At 42.6% G+C, this 21,780-nt stretch overlaps 1 protein-coding gene across 2 annotated transcripts in view; it reads right to left on the reverse strand.

The window, feature by feature from the left end:
- Positions 1-11,140: 11,140 nt before the first annotated feature.
- Positions 11,141-21,780, reverse strand: part of LOC130266498 (FGGY carbohydrate kinase domain-containing protein-like) — a 36,653-nt gene continuing 26,013 nt past the window's right edge. Inside the window, exons 5-8 of one of the 2 annotated variants that reach the window (XR_008842897.1) lie at positions 15,060-15,121; positions 13,782-13,924; positions 11,811-11,968; positions 11,141-11,343 (exon numbers count right to left, since the gene is read on the reverse strand). Coding sequence is in view for 1 of the 2 variants with exons in the window: in XM_056515767.1 (XP_056371742.1) it covers positions 13,843-13,924; positions 15,060-15,121 (144 nt within the window). In the remaining variant the exon portion in view is untranslated. Of the gene's footprint in view, positions 11,344-11,810; positions 11,969-13,675; positions 13,925-15,059; positions 15,122-21,780 lie in introns of those variants that run through there. The other variant, XM_056515767.1, reaches the window with a different exon arrangement.

Below are 21,780 nucleotides of genomic sequence, written 5' to 3' on the forward strand. Positions count from 1 at the left end.
TTCCACTATACCAATTACATACCATTGTCTTATTATTCAGAAACATTATTACCAGCATAGAAGGTTCACCAAATAAAATGTTAGTAACTTGTTCATCATTTTTAAATGAAAAATTAACAGCTAAGTTATTAAAGAATATTCCTTTCTCAATATCTGAAAGTTAGTGTGAAAGACACTAAAAGACATGTTTTTAAATGGAGTATTGAAAAAGTATTATTTAGTAGAAGAAGAGTCTGTGTTCAGAAATAGAAATACTGGGTAAAAACGTCACAGCCACCACTTGCTATTGAATAACACAACAGTGTCTCAAACCCAGCCACAGCTGACAGAGTAGGAGAGCTACAGGTGTGTGAAGTGTGAATTGTCCTGATACTGCAACATTTATATACTAAATAAACAAGTTATTGTGTACCTACCTGTCAAAACCAAGTTCAGATTTCCCATCAGTTCTATATCAATGCTGTTTTCCTTGGTTTTATTTGAAAACAGACTTCGATTTGTCTCAGAATTTTGAACACATTTTCTTTGATGTTTGAATGCTCTCTTGCTATGGCATATTCCAAAGAGGGAAAGCCAACTGCAGGGGTTGAGCCTCTCTTGGACAGACTGCCAAGGACATTGCAATTATATTTTTTGTTGCTGGATTTGGCATTTGGATAATTTTTTAAGATAAAGGCTAATCTTGTCTGTCCCTTCTGTTTGCATATGGAGATTTTTCTCTTGCTTTCATGCTGCTCTAAAACAACACTCTGTTTTGCTCATGCACAGGAACCAGGGGCACAGTGGTTCTGAGCTGAGCTCTGTGAAGCCTCCTACATATCCAACAACTTCCAATCTCACATTCCAGGATGGAATTCAGTCACAGATGGGATTCACTGGGGGTGCATCATGCAAAAGCCCATCTCAGTCAAAACACCCTCAGTCTGTGTCAAAGGCCATCATTGTAGGCTCTGCTCCAGAACAGTGCCAGAAGTGTTTCACACCTTCACACATCTCAGCCCCATCTTTGTACCTCACAGGCTCCATTTTTGGTTAGGTAGGTTTTTGTTGAGTACATCAAAAGACTGGATGTGTAAAACTGAGAATTAATAATGCAGCAATGCCAGTGGTTGGCACGTCCAGACCTGTTGGCTTTGATGGGACTATTCAACTGTACAAACTAAAATAGGCATGGCAGTGTTTTCCAGCTCCAACTCCAGAGCCAAAACAAGGAGCTCATTAAGAGCAAACACTGGTACTGGCACTGCAGTTGTGCTTTTCAGACTCAAAAGATCGAGCACCAAAAAATCCCAACCTACAATTTAGACAAAACAGATCCAGGATTCCAACTTTCAGGCATGTACTGGGACCAAAATGTCAGCAAGGCAAGAGGGATGGCTGGGCTGAGGCAATAATGGATTGACTGATTCAATGAACAGAGTCACAGAAGTTTGGATTTTCCTGTGTTCATTATCTTCCTCAAAATATTCTGGAGCTAGGCGAAAGGAACCTTGCTGTTGTTTAACAGCCTTTCTCTGGTCAAATTCAGTGAGTTAGGCCAAATAAAATCTCGGTTTTTCCCTTGAAGCCTGTGTACTGATGGAAGTGAGAGAAGATTCCCTGCTGTCCTGCACCCAGCTGTGCCTGGGGGCAGGAGAAGTGCTTTAAACTGCACAGCTGAGCAGCAATAGGCTTAGAGTGACATTTAAAAATGGACCCAAAGTGCTGTTTCTTCAATCAGTGCAGAATTCAAGTGCAATTTCCAAGAAAAGTGTGTGTGGTAAGGTGTGAGTGACTGCAGAAGAGCCACAGCACTGTGAACACAGCCCCTGGCAAGCAGAAGGAAATCTGGGCTCATTCTTTTACAAAGAATTCTTTTACCTTTACAAATAATATCTTTTGCTATTATTTAATTAGAAGAGGTTTCACCTCTGTTAGTACTAACCCAAAGCTTGAGTGGTCTAGCTAAAACAGACTGATCTAATGTGTTCAAACAATTTTCCAGAGTATTAACATTCCTGTCTAAAAACCACAGGACTGACATCTCTGTTAGCAGCCTTTATGACCTTAACACATTGATAAGAGACCCTGAGAAAAGGTTGGAGAGAAAGAGCTGTGCTTGGAGACTTGGGAAGTCCATTGGGGTGAAGCACTGAACATCCTGGAGAAGATGTCACTGCCTATACCATGTTCTCTGGATAAGCACACTGCTCCAGCTTGTGCCTCTGTCAGTCTGGCACCTTTAATAAGTAATTAAATCACACTGTGGACGTGAATACGTTCTTGGATAAATAATAAATGACAGCTCTCACACTGGCACGCGAGCGCACAGGCATACCCAGGGCAGGAAATCACACACAGCATTTCATTTGTTGCTAATTTATCTGTAACAAAGTGAGGAAGATGCCCTGGGGACTGGTGAATAACAAGGAGCATTGTTTATGCTACAAATCCCATCCGGTTATTAGGCTTTGAAAAGTGCTTTGTTTAGCTTATCAGTGCTTCAGCAGGAATGCCAGGAGCAGTATTTCTGTTCTAAGTGTATTTCTGTTCCAATATTACTGACACATAAGAGGTTATGTGTTACCTGAGGGCTGAATATTCGGCTTGTGCTTCAGTGCCTTGTTGAATCAGGATCAGGATGGTGACACTGCACAAAACCAAGCCCTGAACAGGTTTCCTTATCAATTTTACAGCATTAAATTTAAGAACACCTTTACATAATTCAAACTTTTCTCAAGGACAGGAGAACACAACAAAGAATAAACACCCTATGGCATATAAATGCCCATCATTAAAAATTACTTCAGTGTGTTAGACCTTCTGCTTAAATTCTGCACTTCACTTAGGATGTGGACAAATTTGTATTACACAACCTAAGTGTGCAGTTACACAATTCCAAAGCATCACAAGTGTCTGGCAAGTTTTAGAGATGTTTCACAACAGCACTGATAAGCTGCTAGTCTGTCAGGTGATCAAAATACCTACAGTGTGTCCTTGATTCAAGTTAATATTTAAAAATAGGAATGCAAGTTTTTTATTGGGCTCAGTGATGTTAATTCACTCAATGATGTTAAATGTCTTTTGGAGGAGAAGATTTACAAAGGGCAAGCACCATTTTCAGATGAAAAAAAACTACATTTCATTTCATAATTTAGAAAGCCTGAGAGTCCCTGGCCAACTAAATTAATAATTGGCAAATAAAGGCAACTAAATTGGGCAATTAAATTATTAATTGGCAAATAAGGAATAGTTGGCTTTGCTGAATGATTCGACACCAACAGTGTCCTGACTCAGCTCTTCTCAAACATTTCTGCAAAGAGGAATGGCAAGCTCAACCCCATGTAGGTCTCCTAGACCACTGTAAGAAGTGCTCATTAGACTGATTATGAACAAATAATTGAAGTATTTATTTTATGTATTTATTTAGACTTTTCATCATTAGATTACTTTTGGAAAACCCACATTAATCGATTATTCTTTCTAAAATATCCAGGTTTTAATTTGCTTATGATTAGATCTGGATTGCCAAACCATAAGCTGCCCAGTGTATCCTCCCTTGTCATCTGAACTGGCATTGTAACTGAGCAAAGTGACACTGTCAGCCCCCCCGACAACTTCAAACCTCAAGGCAGGGGCTGCTTTACTGAGCAATGCCATGTGCTCATGGAAAAACCAATAAATGTTTGTGAGTGCTGCATCTGCTGAGAGCTTTTTAAACTTTAATACCCCTCCTCAAAGATGATGAGAACAAACTCATCACTGATGCTTTAGAGCTAAATTTCCTTGTGGTAAAACTGGAAGATGTTGTGAGCTGAGCTGTGTCACAGAGATAAAGGTTTTATGCCCAGGAGCTTCTGGCTCCATAGCCAAGAAACAGATCAGTGCTTCATGCCTTCCTTTTGTGGGCAAGAATTAAAAATGTATCAAATCTGGCGGCTGGGGTTTAGTACAATGGGCTTGGTTTTGCAGAGTTCTACTAGAATTATTTTCTGAAATGTTCAGCTTTCATTTTAAGCCAAAAGATGTGTCCAGATCTGAAAAGCTCCTTCTCAAAAATGTGACTGTCATGGTTTCAAAGCCTGGCCCCTGGTAAGGTACCTACATGAATTCCTTTGCAAATGTGACCTGTGGAAATGTGACCTCAGTGAACACCTGTGCTGTGCACTGAGAAAGGAATAGAAACATAAGGACCTGATTCCTTAAAAACTTCAAGGCTTTCTCTGGATCTTTGAATTCTAAATCTGTTTTTTTTTCAGAATAATTTGTTTCTGAATTTGGGGCTTGATTTTGGTTGGGCTTTTTTTCTTTCATTTCCTCAAAATGAATTAAATTGACTTCTACTGGACTAAACATTTTATCACTTAGTTCTGGCTGAGGATTCCCAACAACATATGGGTTAGAAGAACCAAAGGCACCCACATCCAAATACAAGACTGTGAAATCTTTCCTAAGGGCACTTGCAAAGTTTCCAGCCTAAAATGTTAGGAGGAATGACAATTTTAATAGTGCTGTTTGAAATAACACACAGAATTACTGAACAAGAGGAAGCTCCCTAAAAATCTGTCATTTTAGGCGAAGTCATGCTAAATATATTTTGTTAGGACTGTTTAATGCCATCAAAACCTCAAAGCCTCATGACACAAACACTGACTGCCATGATCAATCTCTAATTCAATCACAGTTCAAACGTTCAGAGGCCAGCTCAGGATTTTGGAAGGGGTAAATTAGTTCTGGCAGCCTTACAGCGATCTCAGATATCATCTGTCTTCTCCTTCTATCAGATCCAGCTGGGCGAGCCCCTCATAACCAGGACAGAGCCAACTCCAGCATCACTGGCAGTGCTTGGACTCAATAAATCAGAAATTTGATTATATGCAGATAATCTATTAAAAAATAAATGGCAGACCTGGCATGTTTTTTCCAGCTGATCGACTCAGGATAAGACTAATGTCACTGATGTCTTTGCTGAAGGTGACCCTGAGTCCCTTTTTCCTCCCAAATGCTCTACTAATGCAATTGGAGGAAAGAATGTCAGATGAAACCAGGGCCACTTTGCCTTGGCACCTGCTGGACTCAGAAATTCCTAGCATCCATAAGAATGTCCATAGCTTTACTGTGTATGTAAGGAACTGCCTGGTTTTGCTCCCTCTGTATCTGCCACCCACTGCTCATCCTGCAAGAGCTGATTGAGCTTCCCACCTTGCTTAACTAAATCAGGGAGAGATCACAAGGAAATGTAAAATGTGGTGTTGTAATCCTGGATTTGAATGATATTTGAATGATTTTTATTCTTCCTATATGCACACATATTATTCACACAGTGCAGGATCACTGCCTGGACCATTGCTGTAATTCCTGATCCTAATCAAATGCTCTGGGAGCAGAGCTTGAGCATTTGCAGGGTTTCAACAGGCCCTTGCACTCAAGCTGACAAGTTTCCAGCCCCTTCACCTGATGCCTGAGCTCAGCAGCCAGAACTGGTATCATCAGCAACACTAAATATTCCATTTTCCTGTTTTCTGAGCAGCACAAACTCCCTTTTTGCAGACTTGCTAGTGAGTCATCTGGAAATAAACCATAATCACTTGTCCCCTAGGAGTCATATATAAGTTAATTACTGTACAAGACAAGCTAATACAAAATACACAAGAGACTTCAACTTGTTGAGGTTGCAAAGGGCAAGGGAGCCTTTCAGAATTTCCATTGGTTTCAGTCTGGGAATGCTGGGCTTCCCTTGACTCCATATCTATTGCATAATCAGAAACACATTTCGTTCTCTTTGTTGTACAAGACAAAGCTAAAGAAACGTGGGTGTTATTCCTGTGCACAAATAAACACCTAATGGGCTTGTGTGTGTGCAGTGTTTGTAAATACAACTGCTCTGGGCTGCAGCTGACAGAAACCATCACTGCTTGTCCAGCTGAGAGATGTTCTAGATCTGTGAATGCCCCCCAGCCCTGCACAGGAATTCAGAATGGAATGGGATGTGCCAGATTAATTTTAGGTGCCACTGTGTTAAATAAAATCTGCTTGCCTGGAGTTCAGTGTCCTGGACTTGGATCTGACCATCGCTGTGATGTCTTACCCAGCCATCCTTTGCTGGGCTACTGTGTGGTTGTTATCTCTGCAGGAGATAATCTTACCAGTGCAGGGAAAGGAAAATCTGAAAACAATGGAAATACTTTTGGCATCTGACATTTTTCTGTTGAGGATGGAAACAAATACATTTATAACTTCACAGTAAAGGAGCAAGATTTTTTCCAGTAGTTATAGAAACACTAATGTTAAGGCTGGAAAAGCCCTTGAAGATCATTGAATCAAAGTTATGGTACATTATTTTAAAACCTCCAGTTGCTCTTATTTAGAGATCCTTCTAACAAGAGGAAAGAATGGTATGAATGGTGCTGATTTTAAATTACTCATTTGGTGAACTCATAGTTTTAGATGTTGCTCTAGCAAGAGACCTGGTTTCTGAACACTCACCTGGATTCTTTTTGCCATTCAGTCTGTGGTACAGAGAGAATCCCATTCTGGCACCTCAGGAAGGCAGAGAACACACCAGACTTTATTTCAGTATATTTAAGTGACAGACACAACTGCAGAGGAGGAAAACAGTGACAATTAGTTATATGTGATATCTACGCTACGTTTCTGCGACTCTCTGCTAAACACAGTAAATTATTATTAAATTAATTGAATATGTCAATCAAATTACTAATTTAGTGAAGACTTGGCACTACATTTCTCCCAGGAACCACAGCAACTCTAGCTGCCCCACCTGCCACCAGTGAGCCTCTCTCCCAGCAGAAACCAGCTGTGGGCATTTATTCAGTGGGAAGTGCTCTGGACTGACAGTGCAGGCAGTGCTTACACAGGCTACTAAACAAGGCATTCTTCTGACAGCAATCTCAAGGTCTGTGTAAGAACCAGGACCAAGCCCTTCTTCCTGGAATTAATGTAGGTTCCTACACAAAAAGCAGGAGAAATCCCATTTTTATATTCCCCAGAAAATCAGTAACTGTATTTTTATTCACTCATTGCTTTCACATCTACAGGGTGCCACTTTTGAAATGCCCATGAAGTCTTAGGCTGCCAAAAAGTAACAGATGATCTCAGAGGATACTGTTAAATTACAATATGAACTTGTGGAATGGGTAAAATGCACCAGAAAATCACACAATTTGTATTTGACTATGTAAAAACCTCCAACCTATTACAAAAATCAACAGTCCAATAATCACATTTGTAAGTGTGAAAGCTGGAGATGTAACAAACATGAAGTCTCATCTTCAAGCATGAACTCACTTCTGAAAAGACAGCTTGTCTTTTTAATCAGCAGCATAAAATCCAGCTATCCCATAAAATTAATTTCTATGGGTAAAATTCAGGAATAGGACACACCAGGCTTAGGTCTGGTTCTGTCCCACATTCCTGCTTTCCAAGTGAAACATTTGCCTAAAATGAAACAGTGATCTAGGCATAATTACATTGGTTTGCAGTCCTGTAAAAGCTTTTTACACAAACAAAAGTAGTGGAAGATTCATTTTTAACAATTCAGTAAGTTGGTTTCTAGTCATGCATAAAGGTTTTTTTAATCTGTTTACTGGTTTTTAAGTAAAGCTGTGTGGTCTTACAGAGGAAAATTGTTCAAAGACATCTCACCCCAATGTAAGCTCACTAACTGTTTATTCCAGCCCAGGATCTGTTTAACAGGAAAGGGACAGAGCAGATTTAGAGGGTCCTTCTGTCAAGACAGCCACTGGTGTGGGCTCCTATCCTCCCCCAGAGCATCTCCAGGCACTGGATAATCTGTGTAAGACCCTAATTCTCCAGACAAACGTGTCTGCTAAATGCCTTCTTTGAGGCTCTGAGCCATATGGTTGGGATTACAGCATTTAAATAGTTTTTCCAAGTGAATACAAGGATGAAGCACAGAATAGTGGAGGGAGGTACATTCATAATTGCATTTAGAAAGGGATTTCAGGATTTTTAAGGCACACGTTCTGCATCACTGGAGCCAGTGTGAGCTTGGCACCTTGAAGCAAGTGCAAGTTATATTTACAAGCCATTCACACTTTTTTCACCACTCTATAAAAAGATCTAAGTACAAAGGAGAACAAGGGGCTGTGTTTTAATGCTGGTGCAATAAAAGCACATTTTTATCTTTAGGATAAAGATAATAGAGCACAGCCCCACGCCACCACTGCCACTATCCCCATTCTCTGGGAGCACAACAAATCAGTGGATCCCCAACAGCCAGGGATACCTCAGGAGAGACACCATGTAATACTTCAGGTTGTTTCATGTTTTTCTGACACAGTTTTATAACATACAGGAAAAGGAGGCTTTGAACAGAACCCATCCAGGACAAATAGCAACCACATGGCCTCAAAACCTGTTTCAAATAATGCCCCAGTAGTTACAGTTTCAAATACAAAGATAGACATAACAACAAAGAGCATCAACTTTCCTCTTTCCCTGGCCTGGTTAATTTTCCCTTTTCCATCTGTGAGTATGACCTAATGATACAGACTTTATTTGTATTTAATTTTGAGATCTGCAGAGGAGAAGTACCATATACAAGCTGGGTCTATGTTGTTTTTCTTAGCTGTACATACTTGGCCAGGCTTTCCTTCTCTCCACACCATTATTTACACTCCGGAGCACTGACTCCAGTGCAATGCATTATCCATGTTATGGCTGTTTATAGAGTAGAAGTGGTCTCTGTAACATGTCTGTTTTTCATGTATTAAACCAATAAAACTTTTACATTGAGCTTATCAAAACCATTCTGTGTAGATCTAAGTCTGTTGTGACTGAAATCAGTAATAAAACTTCTCTTGATGCCCCATGGAACAGAATTAATGCAACACTGAGCTCTCTTAATAAATTCCGCTCTGGTAAAAGTTTTATTTAAAAAATGTGGTTAACCCAAAGCTTTTAAAGAAGATTAATGTGGACTTATAAAAAATGTCTGATTTTATTATTAGTAGTAATTCATACAGTTTGTCCTGAAGTTTTCCTTTTCAGCTTCAGTTTGAACCATATGTTCAGGAAGTTCAACTGAAAAGCGATCCTTCAGCAATATTATTTTTTTCTAATTAACAATAACCACAGAGGTATTTTAGAGAAACCTACAGAGTCCCTCAGAAGGTTGTGGAGTGGGATAGATTAAAACAGGATTTTGTCTATTTTATGAAAAAATCACTGAAGCACAAATGGGTCAACTTCAGAGGAGTCCTTCCTTTCCTGTTCCTCCAAACAAAGGATTCTGAGTGCAGCAAATTTTAATTTCCATGGAATTCTTTTGTGAAAGGCCTTGAAGGACTTTGGGATCCATCAGTGCCCCACTGGCCTGGCTGGAACTGAGCACAGGCACAGCAGTGCAGCCATGGGGATTTCCAGATGTTGATCCACCACCCCAGTGGGTCAAAGCTGGTCAGAGGTGATGGGTGCCAAACACAAAGTTCAAGGAGAAGCTGGAAGCCTGGATGCCAGACTGGGTTTATACAGACTGGATGGGGATTTAGGAATAAACACAGCTGGGGGCTCAGCCAAGTGCTCTGTGTGTGCAAACAAAACACAAGAGGCACAAAGACAAACCCTACAGTCCAATGAAAACAAGCAAAAAGCACAAGTCAGAGCGAGGTTCATAAAAATACCTTTGGGCCGAATTTCACATCCCCAGTCCTTCTACACGTGATGTAACTGATGGCATCAGGAACATTTTCTTTCTGGATTTCAAACATTTTCCTTTCTCAGTGATAGCAGAGGAGGTGATGCTGGGTGCAGAGCCCCTGCACTGAGGGCTCTTGGAGACTTCTCATTACAGCACAGCTCACACAAATTCCTCACTGGATGTTTTTAAGAACAAAGATCTTTGTTCAGCTCAAAGAACAATCCCATCAAAATGGCTGCAGTGTTGTTTTCACTGGGGTCCCTGTCAAGTTGCATCAGTTGAAATGCTGAGGTTTTATTTCCCTGACCTGTCACACAGCTTGCTGTGCCCTGGAGCTGCCAGTCAAGCTGTGCTGCTTCTGCTGAGATGCTGTTTGTGCTTTGCTGGGTTTGTTGGTGGTGCCAGCCCTGACATTCAATTTTCCTGTTTTCTGAACAGCACAAACTCACTGCTGTCACTGTCTGTGCTGCCTAATCTTACTGTCCTCACACTCTGCCCCCTTTTGCTCCTGAGACCTCCCTATGTTGTACTTGGAAATCAGCAGCAGTCTGGGTATAAAAGGATGTGGCAATTGGCTTTTCCTGAGGTACAAGCTGCTCCTTGCTGTGCTTGCTGGTTTATCTGGGATAACTGGCCCTGGAGTCTCTCTGGACAACTTTACCTTGATGCAGGTGCAATGCTGAGGGCTTCAACCATGACCCAGGGAACTTCCAGAGCAAGATCCACAGGGAAAGAAACTGTGGAAAGGAAACCTTCCCCTAGCTGATCTGTGAATCTCTGCACACACCAGTGTAGAAGAGCAAAGGCTCAATTTTTGCACACTTTGCAGAGGAAAACCATGTATTAAAAATAAAGAACCACATTCATTTTCACAGTCCATTGCAGAAAGAGGGTTTATTAATTCTGTTAACTTCCTTGTAAACATTAAATAACCTCCAATACGTTTAGCATTTCTTCATTTTTTAATTTGGCAGATTGCTGTCTGACCGCCTACTGAGGCACAGTCCTTGGTTAGCAGCATTAACCTGCCCTCCCTGCAGACAAAGGTAATATTTACCTCTGTCTGCATTCTGACACATGCCAAACAGCAAGCCTGAGCTCTTGGGATCAGATTTATTTATCCTCTAATTTTCCCACAGCATTTCAAAACCCACTTGGGCTTGAATGATCCTGCAGCCATTCGCATTTATCATTTGACACATGTCAGATCAAACAACTCTGTGAAATATCAAACAGGCCTCCAGCATTTTGCTTTTGTGTAATTTATTGAATCTCTGGGATAACATTCCACAAAAAGCAGCATGGAAGTTCCTAATCTCACCAGGCTCCAGTCAGAGGTTGCTTGGTGTTCTGGGAGACTGGATATAGGGAAAAATGGGAAAATGTTCTTTATTGTGGAACTGTGTTGCTTTTCACACCTCTTGTGAGACGCAACACAATAAACCAAGGAAACAACTTCGACCCCTAAGTGTTTATAAATCAGCATTTACTGAGTGAGCAGTACATAATGAATGGATTGAAAGAGACCCAGCAAAGAAAAACAGTCTGTACCGTGATGTGATTACCTTCTGATGCAGTTACTGGCAATACTCTGGTGGAAGTGTCCCTATCCATGGCTGCATCCAGAACCTTCTAGTGAAGGTGCTTCTGGAATTCTTACCTGGAAAAGTCCTACAGTTGCCCTGGCAGGGAGGAGAACGCAGAGTGAGATGAAAAGTCTGATTAATTAAAAGGCAGACCTAGAGATTTTAACTTAGATTTTTACTTGCCTCTAAAATTTCAAATCAGATTCCAGTGTAGAAAGCAGCTGGATTTTTCCCTAGGTATTGCCAAATCCAAACAGTTCACACTGGCTCTGCCCTTTCCTAAGGCTGGAATCCCAGTTCCCAGAAGGATTCCATGTCAAGCAGAATATTTTATTTTCTAAGGACTGGTGCAGCAGGGATCCCTTGTAGAAGGGTTCCTCTGGATACTGTATCGTGATTGAACAGTGTAGGGGCATTTGGACAGCAGAGAAACATTCTGCATTCAAGAGATTTTAATTTTCAAAGTGCTTAAGAGACATATGGAACTGAAATGCATGAGAATAACCTACATATATATATGTAACAATAACCAATCCCGTGTGAACATTCGATTTGTAGGTTACCTGTATGTCAGCTGTCATGCCTGACTCTTGTCTTGTGAAAAATCTTCACCTGGGTGGATCTCATGGAGTTTGTTCCTAAGAGCTGCTCTTCGTTTCTTTGGAACCATCATATTCTTGGCTTCTCCATGTGAGTGGAGCCTGAGCCTCTCTGCAGGACTCTTGGAGCAAATGGTGACAGTGTGGTTGCTTCCCTTCTTTTATTTTGCATGATAAAAATCTGTCAGGTTGCACCTGAAGGAGTGAGGATGGCAGGGTCTGACTGACCCCAGCTGGGGCCGTTGGCCAAACTTCCTCAAGCCATGACTGAGGCTTCTCTTGGACTGGGGCAGTGGGATGGGTTTGTCACTGTGCTGCTGCCACAGGCTGAAGGACTCAGCAGTGCTTGGCATGGCCAAGGCACTCGATGTGGAGCCCTCAGAGGGCAGTTTTACAAGAATGCTTCAAGCCACAATCAGAGTTCAACATTACAGTGACCATCAACCTGCAGCTGAAGAGCATTAGAACCCTTGAGCTTTAACATTTTACTTCTTGGCTCAATTTGAATTAAATTTTAATTTGAGAACTTGGCAAACTGAACAAGTAAGTCTTGTATAACACAAGGATGGTCAGGCAGTCTCACTGCAAAATCCTGCAGCAGTGTTTGTGTTATCACAGCTGATTACTCAGCCACTGGGATACAGAGTTCTTACAGCTCTGGTTTTAAAATGGATCATATGAAACTGGTAGCAACGCTGGCTTGGAACAAAAATGCAACTATAAAGTGCAAGTATCTCAAGGGGAGAAAGGCATTAAAAGACCATGCAGGAAATGTGAACAAATCTCTGTAACTGTGTCATGCAAGCCCACGCGAGGCACAGAGAGTCCTTGAGCCCTGTGCATCTACATTTTACACCAAGTCAGTGTGATTGTTTGTTCCCTTTCCAGACTCCCTACACCCCTCATGGTAAATCTTGGTACCAGTTCAGCCAGAGAAATCGAGGCCACTTTGAGGATAATGACATAAATAGCAGGAAGTTTATGGAAACTTCGCTGAAATTGTTTGTGTTGAGCTGCAAAGAGGTAAAAGTGCTGGTGCAGTGCCAGCCAACCCTGCTCATCTGTCCCTGTATAACCTGTACCTTTGCTATCCATTTGGAGTCTGTGGCCTACATTTTTACACACTAATTGCATATTAAAATAGAGATATTAAAATTAATGAATACTTACTGGTTACAACATACTGGTCTCCAATTGCTTTTTCCCACTCTGTCTTTTCAGCTGACAGGTTTTGTCGTGCCCCTGAGTTGGGAGCACGGACACCCCACTATGTCAGAGTACTTTTCTTTCTTGTTTTACTCTCTTTGTTATGATGTTTCTTCATTTTATTCCCATCAATTCCCTTTCATTGTCTTTAATTGTGTCCCTGAACTTGTAAAGCTGTTTCTCCTAACAATGGTACTTTGGAAATGGCAACAATTGCCTTTCCATGAACTACAAGGCAGGAAGTGCATTGTTTCTTTTAAAAAATTACCAGATGTTTTTCAGGGCTGACTACTAAGATTAAAAAAAACCCCACAAACTATTATTTTCCAAATAACCCAAGTGTAATTTTGTTATTGTGTGACTCCTGTTTGCATTTAACTGGGAATTGCAGCCTAGGCCAATACTAAATAAGGAATTTCTCTCAAGCTAAGTGTGTAAAGTCCATCTCTGTGAACACTGACTCCATGGACTCAAGTCCATCTGAGTGAATCATGTTATTCCTCGTGCAGTCCAAATACTGGCACTGGGGTACCTGTAACTGGTTGTCTTGTGTTCTCTGACTGGAACAAATGAATATTCCTTGTCCCTGTGTGCAGGGATTATTGACAGAAAATACCCAGTGCTTCACAGTAAAGAGACTGCATTTTATTTCTCATTAAAAATTAAAATATATACTTGAAATGATAAAAGTATATTTTTAACATGGACAGTACAGTAAGAAGAAATTACCCGCATCACACATGCCTGGAAATTTGTTATCCCTGCTGTTCCCAAATCCCATGCCTGTGGATCACTCGCTGCTCATGATGGAGCGATACTCTCTCTGGTGCTCCACAAGCTTCAAAAATACTTCGTATTTCTTGTCATAAAATCTGTGTAAGAAAGTTAATGTCAGCAAAGCCTGAGATTTGAAGATTTAAATCCCCTGCAATATATATGTTTATATATTTATATGTGTTGCTTCTCTTAGCATTAAAAACACTTTGACTCTTTCCTAGGTACTTCTGCTGCCAGGATCAGAGCTCTCCCTGCACAAACTGCTCTCCCAAACCGTGATTTCCAGTTGCAATTCCACCTTTTATTTCTCTACAGCCAGCTTGGGTACTCAGAGAGTTTTCCCCAGAGTTCTCTGTGTAAAAGTGAGGAGACACTGGAGCTTTACAGAATTCATCCAGGTGGGAAAAACTCTCCAAAATCTCTGAGTCCAACTGTTCCCCAGCAGTGCCCAGGGTGCCGCTGCCCCAGGGCTTTTAAATCCCTGCAGGGATGGGGACTCCACCCCTGCCCTGCGCAGCTGTGCCAGGGCTGGACAACCCTTTCCATGAAGACATTTTCCCAAATATCCAGTCTAAACTTTCCTTGGCACAGCTTGAGGCCGTTTCCCCTTGTCCTGCCGCTGTTCCCTGGAGCAGATCCCAAATCCCCCCCGGCTGTCCCCTCCCGTCAGGGAGTTGTGCAGAGCCACAAGGTTCCCCCGGAGCCTCCTTTTCTCCAGGCTGAGCCCCTTCCCAGCTCCCTCAGTCCCTGTCCCGGACAGGCTCCGGCCCTCAGTGTGTGTCTGTGCTGCGGGGCCCAGAGCCGGGCACAGGCCCCGCGTCCCCCCTCGCGTCCCCCCGTCCCCTCAGCCCGGAGCCGCCGCCGCCGCCAGGGGGAGCCCGCGCGCCGCCGCCCGTGGAACACGGAGCCCTTCAAAGTAACGTGAATTACCCTTAAATATCATGAAATAGAATATAACCCTTAGAAATGAACAGAGGCAATCCTTTATAATATAATACTAATAATCACTGAAATATAATATAAATAACCAAGCTTTAAACATTAATGGAAATAATCCTTAGAAACACAGTATGAACAATATTTATAAATATAATATACTTTGATTCTTAAAGTATCCATACACTAAACACTACCGCAGTTGAGCAGGCTGTAAATAGACACACCCCAAACTCATCCCCAACTTTATCTCCTTTAAAGTGTCCTAGTGAAACCCACCAGGGCCAGCATTACCTTTTGTGCTCGTGGTTGGGCTGCACGACTCTCCCAATTTTTCCCATTTTCGCCATGGCCTCCTAGGAAAAGACAAACACCAACTGGAAAAGCCTGTTTTGATTTAAAATACTTTTTGACAAGAACAAGATGTTTCAAAACCAATCGGAACATTAGTGATGTATTTTGTTTCGGCTGAACAGGCCAGATGGCAGCAAATATGTTCAATCCCATTATAAAGTAGTCAAGAGAACAAAGCTCTGCAGACCCTCAGTAACCAAAATCTGTTCCTCTCTCTCACTGGGAGTCCCAGGCGGAACAGACTTATCTTTTATTATTTACTCTAACCAAAGGAAATGTTAAACACTGCATCCCCGGAGGGGAGGGCTCTCAAATAAAATGATACTGTACTTGAGATCCTGTAATCATATTCTGAAAGTATCGGTTCCCTGCAGCAAGGGAGGACTCGAGGGTGCTCCACAAGCTAAAGGTAACCTGGGAGGGTCTGTTCTGCAGCTCAGAGCTGCCCTCCCATTCCAGCACAAAGGTGGAAGAGGCAAACTCTGTTCCTGCTCTGCTTTTGGCCAAAATGAAGTCAGAGCTCACAGAATCCCCTGCAGAAGGAGTCACTGGGACAGTCACATGTGGAAGGGAGAGGGATGAATAATTTAGTTCCTTTCCTGATCTCTGTGAGATTCTGTTTTTCTGTGGATTCTCCCAGGCAATCCCACTGGAATGAGAATCACCGAATTTAAGAGGACTGAGCTGTCAGGATATAGTGGAGACAGCAGACACTCAGTGATTTCCCAAGGAGAATCAAAGGAACAGCTTTTAGATGGGAGAATGCTAAAAACATCAAAGGTCAGGACTCAAGAATCAGTGTGTGACTAAATCAGGGTTCAGAGTTTCTAAGCAGGACCCTGAACCTGTTTTAATGCAGTGCCTAAGCAGGAGGACCCTGGAGAACAGGCAGCCTGTGCTGCTGCTGGGACCTTCCAGCCGGCTGCTACAGCTGGATTTTTAAAAAGTTGGGATGATTTTATAGGCTGGAATACCTGCTCTAGTGAAGTCTGTGCTTTCCACTAATCCAGCACTTGACAGCAGAGGATCTCACAGCACTTCACAACGTGGATGAGCAATGTCAGCAGTGTCACCAGCCCAGGGCAGGCTCTACTGAAGGCAAAAGCATTGCCAGGTGTGCAGTCAGGACTTGACCCTGCTAAGGGTGCTGACACACCAGCAGGGAATATTTCTGTGCTCTCATATGCCCATTCTCTTTCATACAGAGGTGCAGAGGTTGATTGTACTTTGATTCTCCAAGAAACACCCTTGAAATAACACTTGCAGAGAGATAGTGTGTTCTTTTCCCTGGGACATGTGAGCCTACTGGCACTGAGACTCTGCACAGCAGCCAGATTAAAATACTGCCATGGAAAGGCTGATACCCTTCCAAGTAAGAGAAATGGGCATTTTATTTCCTGTCCTTCAACAGGTGACACTGACAATGCTCAAGCATTGTCCCTGTTTACAATAGTCAGTCTCTTACAACTCCCTTACACGGCCAGCTGGATTTACAGACTATCCAAAAAATGAATGAACACTCAGAAAAAAAACCCTCAAAGTAAAAGCCAATTCCCTCTGGTACAATGGCTACTGCTTTTCCATTGTGCCTTAGGGAAAACAAACCCCCTGAAACACTCTCTCACTAATGGAAGAGTCACCTTCCTTTCTGCTCCCTGCTTTATACCTCCCTTTTGAACTACCCTGGAGACACTGCACAAAAATAAACCCACAACATCCAAAGTATCTAAATAGGCAATCCATTTTTCATCTCAGGTGCAACAAAAATGAAAGGGAGGGCCAGACTTTGCATTCCCCTCTCTGTGCACAGTCAGGACCAGGACACAGCATCATTCCCAGGGTATGTTCTGCCTCTGACATGAATGCTCCATGCACTCCTGTCTGCTTTACTATTACTTTACCCTTACAGCTTCCAGAAGCTGCTGCTTCTCTTCTGCTGGACCCCCATCATCCACCCTGAGCCAAGGAGGAAGATTCCCAAGTTTATCAGTCTTCCAGTTTACCAGATAAAATACTTTGGTGTTTTTAAATCTTCTGGAAATACACCGACCTTTAAGAATCCACAGCATTAAAGTACCACAGCAGCTACCATGGTTCTGTGAAATAACATGGCAAAAAAATACACAGCCAGCAGTTTTCAACAACTCACCCATTCTATGCTGCTCAAAATATCTTAAATTAATTCCCTCTCTCAATTCACATTTTAGTTGTGTGTTTTTCTGTGTTTTAAAGTCAGTTTGGTCATTGTTAGCTTGAACAAAAAAACTTTACTCCCAGAGGAGAGTTTTTTCAACAATTTTCTGGGGACAAAGAGGAACAGAACATTGAAAATATGAATTTATAATGAAATGGGAAACAAAGGAACATTAGAATTGCATTACTGAATCGGATCAACCTTGTGCACTGCTCTGTCTCAAACAAAGCCTTAAATATAGCAAAGTGATAATACTGCTGTTCAGAAATAGTTTGTTTGAGGGTTGACATCCAAATCCATAATTCCAGTCACCAAGGATTTCACAATCTGAATTTTGAATGACGCTCTATCTTCTTTGTTTGCCAGTCTAGACAGTACAATGAATACAGTGATTTAAAACACAATGAATTCTCTCTTAAAACAAAATATTTTGTAAAATTGCTTTTTAATCATTTCTTTTCTCTCTTTCCATAAAGGCTACGCTATAAATAAACCCTGAAAGTTCGCATTTGATCATCATTTCTAAAGACTGGGCAAGAGGCAAGTGAAGGGTTTACACAGAAAAAAAAGAGAGGCACTGTGGAGCAGAAATAAAGGGATGCATTCATGATTTCTAACCTTTTGTTGGAGTGTCAACACTGAGACAGATACAAGCCAGTAAACACTCTGCTCTCCATGGAGAGACCCAGCCCAGTGGGGTTATCCCTGCCTGGGAAGGGACAGGGAACCAAACTCCCCAAGGCCCACCAAGATCTCAGAACAAGCTCCCATTTTGCTGCTGGGAAGATCAGCAGCCACTCAAATCCACTCAGTCCTGGTGGCTGAATTCCACTCTCCAGCATCATCTGGGGCAGGGGATCCACATTTACCCAGCTAAGGAATCCAGGGCAGCCTTAAAAGGCAGTGGATCTCCAAGGGAAACCCTACTGGAACTCAGGGAAAATCCTACCTCCTAGGGAAACCCAACTTTGACACAGCACCCAATAGCTGGAAATTTCAACTGTTGTCTCTTCCATAATGGGAAGGAAAAGGTTTTTAACCCTGTGTGGAAGGAGGCACCAGAAGAAGCCCATCAGCCTGGCACAGGAGCCACAGAGGTGCACACAGGAAATAGCTTCAGCCTGGGAGACCCATCTTCCCTGATCCCCTGCCCTTGGGATCCTCCAAGAGCTGCCTCGCAAAACCCAGCACGATCCTGCTCATCCCACAAGGGGAGCCCATGTCCCTTGGGACTGCACAGAAAGGCCAGGGAAGCCAACTTGTGAATAGAATCACAGAATCACAGAATCAGCTAGGCTGGAAGAGACCTTGGAGATCATCAAGCCCAACCTAGAAGTTTGATTTTCAGCAGTGACTCAAGGTCTGATGAAAATTAATGGGATGTGAGCCCTTAAAATACACAGCAGATGAGAAATCAAATTTAGGGGCATCAGCCTTAGTTTAGAAAGCTGAGTAACAGAATCCCAGTTGGGCTTTTTCTTTATTTTGAGACCTTAAAAATTGTATCTAAAGTTAAATGGATAAGGCATCCAAGCACAAATTCCCAGCTATGTTCTCACCAGTCAGTCATTTTGGTAATTGCAAGAAATGCTTGGACTTTAACCTAAGGCAGTTATTAACAATGAAACCACAGATCATTTCAAGTTCTCCTGTACCATTTCAGTGGCTGAAAGCACGTGGCTGCACATGGAGCAGCAAAGCACAAACTGGGGTGATCTGATGCTCACACTCAGGCCAGTCTCACCTCTCCAGTGTTTCTGTTCAGTTTTCCTGTCACAGATCCAGCAGGAGGAAAATAATGTAAAAGCTGTGCCATTCACAACAGGCTGAAATGTAGGAACATTCTTCCCACCTGATCTATCCTGATTTCAGGATTCAGCAGATGTTAACCTTCAGAATGACTTTCCTTACACTTCTAGTCCTCACGACAAATAAAACAAATAATTTTCTATGTAATAATTTTAACTGTTCTGCAGCAGTGAAGAACCTCTCTGTCACTCATCTCTATTCCACACACACAAACTCAGCTAACAGATGTCCTTAGCATCATTTTAAGAAGTCCAGTGACAGATATATTTGGATTTGAGGGGCATAAATAGATTTCTTGAAATGCTGATGTTGAAGAAATACTTTTAAACTTTTATAAGAATTTTAAGCAAGGCTGCTATTTCCTTCTAGGCTTTTGTTTAATTGCTAGTTTCACAGCTGAGAGATGCAAAATTCATCTTATCTGTGTTTACAGGAGTTACATGAGTGCATTTCTGTAACAGAGGCCTAGCAGAACATTACTTTTTAGTGCTTTATGACTGCATAAAGAAAGCATGTGATGGACCATATACAGTATTTTTTCTAGTGGTTTTTCTTCCTCCCCCCTCCCCTTAAATTTGTTTGAGTTATAGGGGCAGATCTTGGCAGCATGCACAAAGCCCAGAATCTGTAACTCAATTCTCTGTGGGTTTCTGGATGGAGTGAGCCAAGTTTTAAAACACATTATGGGTAAATATTAGAGCTGAGCAAAAATTTCACACCTAAGACCAAAGTGTGAAAAATTGGCTTTGATTCATTTAGTGAAAAGGTGGAAAATTTCACACAAGTTTGTATTTTCCTTTTGCTCTGATCCAACATCGATTTCTGTGTCTGTGTCAAACCGCAGAAAGAGAGAGAGACAGAGAGAGAGGAAGAGTTTCTGTCTGTGCACATGAGATACAGAGGAGGAGGGAGAAGAGGACTGAAGGATGGAGGGCTAGCAAGCAGGACACCAGCTCAGGACTTGAGTCTGTCTTCCAGGAAAAGTCACTGGCCTTTGGAGTCTCTCTGGTCATATGTTCAGTAACAGCACTGGCCCTTCTTAGAAGAATATTTTATACATTTGTTTGCTACACTGAGGCAGCTCAAAAAAAGCCCAACATTATTCTACCCTTCAACCATCCAGCTTGAGTTGACAGAGTCCTACTGGATGGATCTTGAGCACTGAGACAAGGTGGATTTCTGGTTTGAGCACTGAATCCAGAAAGTTTCCAGAAAGAGATTTCTGGAGTTATCTGGGACATGTAATTTACTCTTTTAATTTTCAGTTACCTCTCTCTGCAGTGGGCTGTGCCATTTCCCCAGTTAGGTTTGGCTGGGCACAGTTTGCACACTCGAGGTGTGTCTCATGTGGGTGCTACATGGAGCTCCCAGCCCCAGTGCACCTTCCACACCCCACTGAGGGATGGATCACCTACCCTGTCCTGCACCACCAGAGCAGCTTTTCACTCCTTAGTACCAGAACAAATGGAGAAGAGAGAGAGCTCTCACAGCAGCATAGACAAGCACAGGATCACTTTTGCCTCCAGAGCAGTGACTTTTCCTCAATATCCCCACAATGCCAGCCAGGCTGTGGCCATCCAGTTTGGTGTCCCAGAGCCCAGCCAGGCTGGCCAGCCACAGGCACAGCCCTAAGAGGAGCAGCAGTGGCAGGGCAGCTGCTGGAAGGGTGCCTTGCCATGCCAGCCATGTTATTAATTACTTATTCCATAGCCCAAATTTAGAATGGGATGAGGGTCAGCTCTGATTGCCACATCATCTATCAGCTGGAAACTATGTTTGGGTTTAAGCTCCAGCCACTCTGCTACTAAATATAGGTTGGTTAGTTGTTGATTTGAGTCTGCACTCCCCCAAGTTGCCTCTGACTAGCAAATAATTAAGCAGTTTGCTTTGTGAGGGCTCTGCTGCTGGCACCTCTCCGTGCCCTAAGCTGCTTGGACACAAACCTGACAGCTTAGCAGGGGTTTCAGCTTCCCTGGGCAATGGAAAGAGCCCAAATGCTCAGCTCCTGTTTCAGCTTCACAGGCTGCTGGCACTGGGTGCCACAAATCCAGTCTGTGGGCACCACCCAAGCAGTCTGGGGCATGACATGAGCCTGTGCAGCTTCTCCATGAAGGGACATCCCTTCAGTGGCTGTGTGAAGGTCCCAGCCCATGCTGTGGTGCTGATGCCACATCTGGAATGGGCTCCTGACTCCAGCACCAACTGGCACTGGCAGCACATCTCCCTCACCATTCTGAGTGGAATAAATTTAACCACACGCAGCTTTGCTAATAAAATAGACTAAGAAGACCTGTCCATTGAAACCACATGAAAAATATATTGATTTAACACAGTTTCTAGGCTTGGAAATGTTATGCTGACAGGTAGCTGTGTTTAACAGAACACAAGCTCAACTGGGAGTCAGGAGAGCAAATTCCTCCACCAGCTCCTTATGCAGGGCACTGCCCAGTCAAGCCTCTCCCTACTCATCCTTCCTGGGGATAGAGTAAACAAATCCAGGGAATGCTCCTTTGTATAGCCTGCAACACATTGCTTTATTTCTCTGGCTCCCTTCTCACCCTCTGCTTGCAGCATCTGTCCCAATGCTTTTACCCTCAATTTTAAAGTAAAGTCTTTGGGGCAGGCAGGGCAGGTGTGTGATTCCACATGGACAGACAC

The sequence above is a fragment of the Oenanthe melanoleuca genome, unplaced genomic scaffold (assembly GCF_029582105.1).
Source record: "Oenanthe melanoleuca isolate GR-GAL-2019-014 unplaced genomic scaffold, OMel1.0 S066, whole genome shotgun sequence".
Classification (NCBI taxonomy): Eukaryota; Metazoa; Chordata; class Aves; order Passeriformes; family Muscicapidae; genus Oenanthe; species Oenanthe melanoleuca.